General features: G+C 35.4%; 3 protein-coding genes across 3 annotated transcripts; 1 reads left to right on the top strand and 2 right to left on the bottom strand.

Moving 5' to 3' along the window:
- Positions 1 to 800: 800 nt before the first annotated feature.
- Positions 801 to 1,316, bottom strand: LOC141595272 (uncharacterized). The gene has a single exon (XM_074415236.1). The coding sequence runs from the start codon at positions 1,314 to 1,316 to the stop codon at positions 801 to 803; it is 516 nt and encodes a 171-aa protein (XP_074271337.1).
- Positions 1,317 to 1,889: 573 nt separating this feature from the next.
- LOC141595270 (protein FAR1-RELATED SEQUENCE 5-like) lies at positions 1,890 to 2,393 on the bottom strand. Its single transcript, XM_074415234.1, has one exon. It carries the CDS (start codon positions 2,391 to 2,393, stop codon positions 1,890 to 1,892), a length of 504 nt encoding a protein of 167 aa, XP_074271335.1.
- A 3,531-nt stretch (positions 2,394 to 5,924) lies between these two features.
- LOC141595269 (protein FAR1-RELATED SEQUENCE 5-like) lies at positions 5,925 to 6,335 on the top strand. Its single transcript, XM_074415233.1, has one exon. It carries the CDS (start codon positions 5,925 to 5,927, stop codon positions 6,333 to 6,335), a length of 411 nt encoding a protein of 136 aa, XP_074271334.1.
- Positions 6,336 to 7,264: the final 929 nt, after the last annotated feature.

Here is a 7,264-nt window from a genome sequence, read left to right as displayed (position 1 = left end):
ATTTTTATTGAATAATTCGAAATTATTTAATAAATCGATGATTATTTTTAATTCATTGGATTTCGGAGCTACATATGTAACACATGGTGGATCATTTAACTTTATAGTTCATTACTTCTGTAATGTATAATACTCCGTACTTTTTGACTATATAATTATAGCTTGGAAATGTCCCGGAAAATGGAGGTCGCGAAATTCATGATTTTCTCAATTGCTTTGTAATGACGGAAATGATGGGATGCCATATGCCATTTATGGCCGCGCAGAGAGCTGACTTCTGCATATTAGAATGAATACTTATGAGAATATAGTTTCGTGTCACGGTGTTACGGACCTAGGGAGTATAATTATCTAAAAATTGTTAGGATGCTGCCTTGATACTTATTCTCCCTGAAATACCTAATGACTCAATCCAATTGGCACGTTCAGTAATCTATTCATACCAGAGAGAGGACAGTAAAAGGAAACAAAAACAGAAATGTCAGTAAACTAGGTACTTCTATTATTGTCCAACATGACAATCCTTTGAAGTTTTCAACACTACAATCTTTCATTGTACGCAAACCAACAAGACAAGCCTTCCAAAACTTATGGTCAGATACTACAGACTTTTTTAGAAGTTTTTACATACTACTATGCCCTAAGCAATACTTTAATATAGCTTACACTTTTTACTGAGTGCAATCAAACTGAAAATCACTTTTGAGTGACTCGACTCGGGCATTTCTACTATCATGATGAGTCATTGCACCGTAAGCACGACAATTCCTAGGAGGCTTTGCATTTTCCTGTACTGATTTTTACTTGCTTGAAGTAATCTGTCTTCCCGATCCCTTATTCTTGCACTTTTCTGGTGGTAGAACACTAGCTTCAGAGGGAATTTTTGACCCAATAAGCATCTCCATTTTAGCTTTCTTGTTTTTTGACTTCCCACGCTTAACTGAATTCGTCAATTTCTCATTGAAACTGCGAAGAATTTCAAGCAGCTCATCACCAAGTTCCTCATTATCCTCAACAAGTGAAACCGAAGTAAATACTTCCGACCACAATTCACTTATCTTGCTTTGGTGGTCTTCTATTGACAGACAATTAGCTAGGAGTGTTGTTCTAACAACATTAAAAATAGGGCGGCAGGTTGGACATTTACTCCATCTATCTAATAGATACTCCCTAGGTATATCAGCAAACCCTCTATCCTTTAATACCCACAGAACATGTTTACAAAGTAACCCGATTTTTTCAAACATTTTACACAAACAAGAAACCTTGTTACCACTTAAATCAACTTTGTATGCCTTGTATTTCTCACGGTCCATTATTGAAATATGCTCAGTGTAGTCTTCAGTGGTCCTCGGTGAAAGACCACAAGTAAAACATGCAGCTTGGAGTTCTTAATGGAATACATAAAACACAGTGGTTGTGTAAAATTCGGCAGTTTTCTTTTCTAAAAGGACAGGTGTTGACAATTTTGGAGAAGTGTCTTTAGCATCAGCTGTCACCTTTGAATATTTCCGTCGCTTAGCATCCATAGCCGATTGGAAACGCATTCAAAACTCGACAAGAGTGAGGTGCGGGTTAGTGAAATTCCCAAAGAAGCTATTTTCAGATTATGACCTTAATGTTGTGCGCATAATTCCGCCAAGATATATGTCTCTAAAGTAGGCGGGAATCCAACTTGCACGAATGTCAAACATTGACTTTAGCCTCTCATGATCTGAAAGCTCATACGAAGAAAGGATCCACTTCCATCTCAATTCAAATTCTTCTGTATCAATCTCTCCATCCCAAACAACAGAAATTATTTCCTTCAAAAAGTTTGTATTTTGGCAAATTGATGGACCGACTTTGTCTGGCAGCTTTTTCATTAAATGCCACATGCATAATCGGTCTTATGTTTTGTCACCAAACACATCTTTTACAGCTTGATTTATGCCTCGGCATTGGTCAGTTATTATTGTAGTAGGATAGGAATCACCCATAGCCTTTATAAAATTCTCAAACAACCAGGTAAATGATTCTCCATCTTCCTTTCTTAACAAACCATCTGCAAAAGTGACACACCTTTTATGGTTGTCCACACACGTGAAAGGGAAAAACACCATTTTATATTCATTGAAGTTATAAGTAGCATCGAAAGAGACGGCTTCACCAAAAAGGGCATAGTTTTTAATTGAGATTGGATCTGCCCAAAAAACCTTACTTAGTCTTTTCTCATCATCCGCATCAAAGTCGAAATAAAATGATGGAGACATAGCTTTATTTTGCATGAAAGTCTCAAGTAACATCTCAACATCATATTCCTTAATATATTTCTTAACATCCGTTGAAATGTTTTTGAAATCTTCTAAAGAAGCCCCAACATTTTTGTACCCTTTTACATATTCTTTAAACATTCTAAAGAATCCACCGGACCATGATTTACTTTTGAATTATCCATGATCATTTTCTTGTGAAAGAGATTCAAATTCCTAGATGGTTTCAAATGAATCATTGTCGTCGGTGTAACCATAGCATGTGTGTGAACCTCGACAAAATCATAAATTTCATATTCACCAGTATCAATTCTCCTAAAACTAACCTTAACTTCACATCCTGTTCTTGTAACAGTCCTCTTTCTTTTAGTCCCCTTGTTCCTACTTTTGCCTTCTTTATTACACACACAACGCTTGTGTGTAATAATCCCATTAACTAATTTTTTTGAATCTAACCTTGGAATAAACCCACAAAATTTTGCATATTTGTTGTAAAAATCTATGCCATCTTCCAAATTTTATAATATCATCCCATTGATTGGTTTAACATGTTCTGGACCACTTGGGAATCCGAAAATTATATTTTCGGAACCAACTCCTGGGGTTTCTACAAGACAATCAACAAAAAGATTGTAATTTTTAATGCTAGGTACATTACATTAGTCAAACCAATTTTTATTAGCTTGTACAATTATGAACAAGATACAATTTTTTTACCTAGTGCATTAGTCACGGGAAGTACACGAGGCATATCCCTACTGATCAGAGCATGGACATTAGTAGCAGGCCGGTATACTGTCTGCAAAGGAAATTATGCACGAGAAATACGCATCTTAAGATACACTTCAGAAAAAACACAAAAGTGGGGGCGAGGGGGGGGGAGGGAATATATCTTGAGAGATAACTAAATTAATCAACAGCACATTAGGCCCCAACTACTAAAAGGGGAAGAAAAACTGGTCAAAGATTGATAGGCTTCAAAGTACACATCACTATCATATTAGATACACTAGTTCATGTCTTAAGACACATGTTTTTTAGATACAATAATGAATAACAAAGTGCATTTTTTGTACATGGTGCATTAGCCAAGGGAAGTACATGCAGTATATCACTACTGCTTGAAGCATGGACATTAGTAGCAGGTATACTATCTGCAAAGGTACACATCTCAATCAAATTAGATACACTAGTTCATGTGTCAGGATCCATGTTTTTTAGATACAGACCCTTCGCTAGTTAGGTACACTCTTTTAGCTGGCCAAATAAACTTCTTTTAGTTAGCTGGAAGCATGTATCTAACAGTTTAAAGAGATGTATCTTGGGCTAAGAAATTTATTCTTACATGTTCCTCAATAAGCAAAAGCAAAAACACAAAAAAATCATAACTAGTTGGAAGAAAAATTCTCCAAAGGTACATATCTTTATGACCCTAGATACACTTGTTCAGTTCTCTAGATACATACTATTTAGAGATAGAAGTTTAGCTAGCTGGAAGCATGTATCTAACAAATTAAGGAGGTGTATCTTGTCTAAGGTACACATTTCTGACATCTCCCCTAATTTATTCAAAGTATCTAGATAGACTGCTACAACCTTATAGATACATTTATTCAACTTTCTAGATACACACGACATTCAATGTACTTCCCTTGACTAATGCACCAGGTACAAAAAATGCAGGTTTTTGTTCTTTATTGTATCTAAAAAACATGTATCTTAAGACATGAACTAGTGTATCTAATATGATAGTGATGTGTACTTTGAACCTATTAATCTTTAACCAGTTTTTCTTCCCCTTTTAGTAGGTTGGACATAATGTGTTGTTGATTTATTTAATTATCTCTCAGCACTTTTCTTCCTCCTTTGTGTTTGTTGCTGAGTTACAATTTAATATGGACTGATCAACAGTGTATCTTAAGATGCGTATTCTAATGTGCATAATTTCCTGTACAGAGAGTATACCTGCTACTAATGTCCATGCTCTGATCAGCAGTGATATGCCTCGTGTACTTCTCTTGACTAATGCACCAGGTACAAAAATTGTACCTTGTTCATTAATGTACAAGCTAATAAAAATTGGTTTGACTAATGTAATGTAAAAATAACAATCTTTTTGTTGATTGTCATGTAGAAACCCCGGAAGTTGGTTCTGAAAATATAATTTTCGGATTCCCGAGTTGTATAGAACATGTTAACCAATCAATGGGATGATATTTTCAAATTTGGAATATGGCATAGATTTTTACAACAAATATGCAAAATTTTGTGGGTTTATTCCAAGGTTAGATTCAATAAAATTGGTCAAAGAGATTATTACACACAAGCATTGTGTGTGTAATAAAGAAGGCAAAAGTAGGAACAATGGGACTAAAAGGAAAAGGACTGTTCCAAGAACAGGATGTGAAGCTAAGGTTAGTTTTAGGAGAATTGATACTGGTGAATATGAAATTTATGATTTTGTCGAGGTTCACACAAATGCTATGGTTACACCGGCGACAATGATTCATTTGAAACCATCTAGGAATTTCAATCTCTTTCACAAGAAAATTATCATGGATAATTCAAGAGTAATTCATGGTCCGGTGGATTCATTTAGAATGTTTAAATAATATGTAAAAGGGTACAAAAATGTTGGGGTTTCTTTAGAAGATTTCAAAAAAAAATTCAAGGGATGTTAAGAAATATATCAAGGAATATGATGCTGAGATGTTACTGGAGACTTTCATGCAAAAGAAGGCTATGTCTCCATCATTTTATTTCGACTTTGATGTGGATGATGAGAAAAGACTAAGTAAGGTTTTTTGGGGAGATCCAATCTCAATTAAAAACTATGCCCTTTTTGGTGAAGCCGTGTCTTTTGATGCTACTTATCACTTCAATGAATATAAAATGGTGTTTTGCCCTTTCACTTGTGTGGACAACCATAAAAGGTGTGTCACTTTTGCAGGTGGTTTGTTAAGAAAGGAAGATGGAGAATCATATACCTGGTTGTTTAAGAATTTTGTAAAGGCTATGGGTGATTGTTATCCTACTACAATAATAACTGACCAATGTCGAGGCATCAATCAAGCTGTAAAAGATGTGTTTGGTGATAAAACACAAAACCGATTATGCATGTGGCATATAATGAAAAAGATGCCAGACGGTCCATCAATTTGCCAAAACACAAACTTTTTGAAGGAAATGATTTTTATTGTTTGGGATGGAGAGATTGATACAGAAGAATTTGAATTGAGATGAAAGTCGATCATTTCCTCGTACGAGCTTTCTGATCACGAGAGGCTGAAGTCAATGTTTGACATTCGTGTAAGTTGGATTCCCGCTTACTTTACAGACATATTTCTTGCCGGGATTATGCGCACAACATCAAGGTCAGAATCTGAAAATAGCTTTTTTGGGAATTTCACTAACCCGCCCCTCACTCTTGTCGAGTTTTGGATGCGTTTCCAATCGGCTATGGATGCTCAGCGATGGAAATATTCAAAGATGACAACTGATGATAAAAACTCTTCTCCAAAATTATCAACACCTGTCCTTTTAGAAAACAAAACTGCTGAATTTTAAACAACCACTATGTTTTATGAATTCCAACAAGAACTCCAAGCTGCGTGTTTTACTTGTGGTCTTTCACCGAGGACAACTGAAGAATACAATGAGCATATTTCAATAATGGACCGTAAGAAAGACAAGGCATACAAAGTTGATTTAAGTGGTAACAAGTTTTCTTGTTCGTGTAAAATGTTTGAAAGAATCGGGTTACTTTGTAAGCATGTTCTGTGGGTGTTGAAGGATAGAGGTTTTCATGAGATACCTAGGGAGTATCTATTAGACAGATGGAGAAAATGTGCAACCTGCCGCCCTATTTTTAATGTTGTTGGAATAATACTCCTAGCTGATTGTCTGTCAATAGAAAACCACCAAAGCAAGATAAGTGAATTGTGGACGGAAGTATTTACTTCGGCTTCGCTTGTTGAGGATAATGAGAAATTTGGTGATGAGGTGCTTGAACTTCTTCGCAGTTTCAATGAGAAATTAATGATTTCAGTTAATCGTGGGAAGTCAAAAAAACAAGAAAGCTGAAAATTGGGATTCTTATTGGGTCACAAATTCCCACTGAAGCTAGTGTTCTACTACCAGAAAAGTGCAAGAATAAGGGATCGGGAAGACGGATTACTTCAAGCAAGGAAAAAGCAGTACAGGAAAATGAAAACCTCTTAGGAATTGTCGTGCTTACGGTGAAATGACTCATCATGATAGTAGAAACGGCCCGAGTCGAGTCACTCTAAAGTGATTTTCAGTTTGATTTCACTCAGTAAAAGTGTAAGCCGTATTAAAGTATTGCTTAGGGCTTAGTAGTATGTAAAAACTTCTAAAAATGTTTGTAGTATCTGACTCTAAATTGTGGAAGGATTGTCTTGTTGGTTTGCGTACAATGAAAGCTTGTAATATTAAAAACTTCAAAGGATTGTCATGTTGGACAATAATAGAAGTACCTAGTTTACTGACATTTCTGTTTTTGTTTCCTTTTATAATCCTCTCTTTGGTAAGAATAGATTACTGAACGTGTCAATTGGATTGAGTCATTGGGTATTCCATGGAGAATAAGTATCAAGGCAGCATCCTAACAATTTTTAGTTAATTATACTCCCTAGGTCCGTAACACCGTGACATAAAACTATATTCTCATAATTATTTATTCTAATATGCAGAATCGGCCCTCTGCGCGGCCATAAATGGCATATGGCATCCCATCATTTCCGTAATTACAAAGCAAGTGAGAAAATCATGAATTTCACGACCTCCATTTTCCGGGACATTTCCAAGCGATATTTATTTACTCAAAAAGTACGGAGTATTATACATTACAGAAGTAATGAACTATAAAGTTAAATGATCCACCATGTGTTACATATGTAGCTCCGAAATCCAATGAATTAAAAATAATCATCGATTTATTAAATTATTTCGAATTATTCAACAAAAATTGGTTTGACTAATGTAATGTAAAT

The sequence above is a fragment of the Silene latifolia genome, chromosome 8, assembly GCF_048544455.1.
Source record: "Silene latifolia isolate original U9 population chromosome 8, ASM4854445v1, whole genome shotgun sequence".
In the NCBI taxonomy this organism is placed as follows: domain Eukaryota; kingdom Viridiplantae; phylum Streptophyta; class Magnoliopsida; order Caryophyllales; family Caryophyllaceae; genus Silene; species Silene latifolia.
Note: the sequence above shows the minus strand (reverse complement) of the source record. Positions and strands in the feature narration are given on the sequence as shown.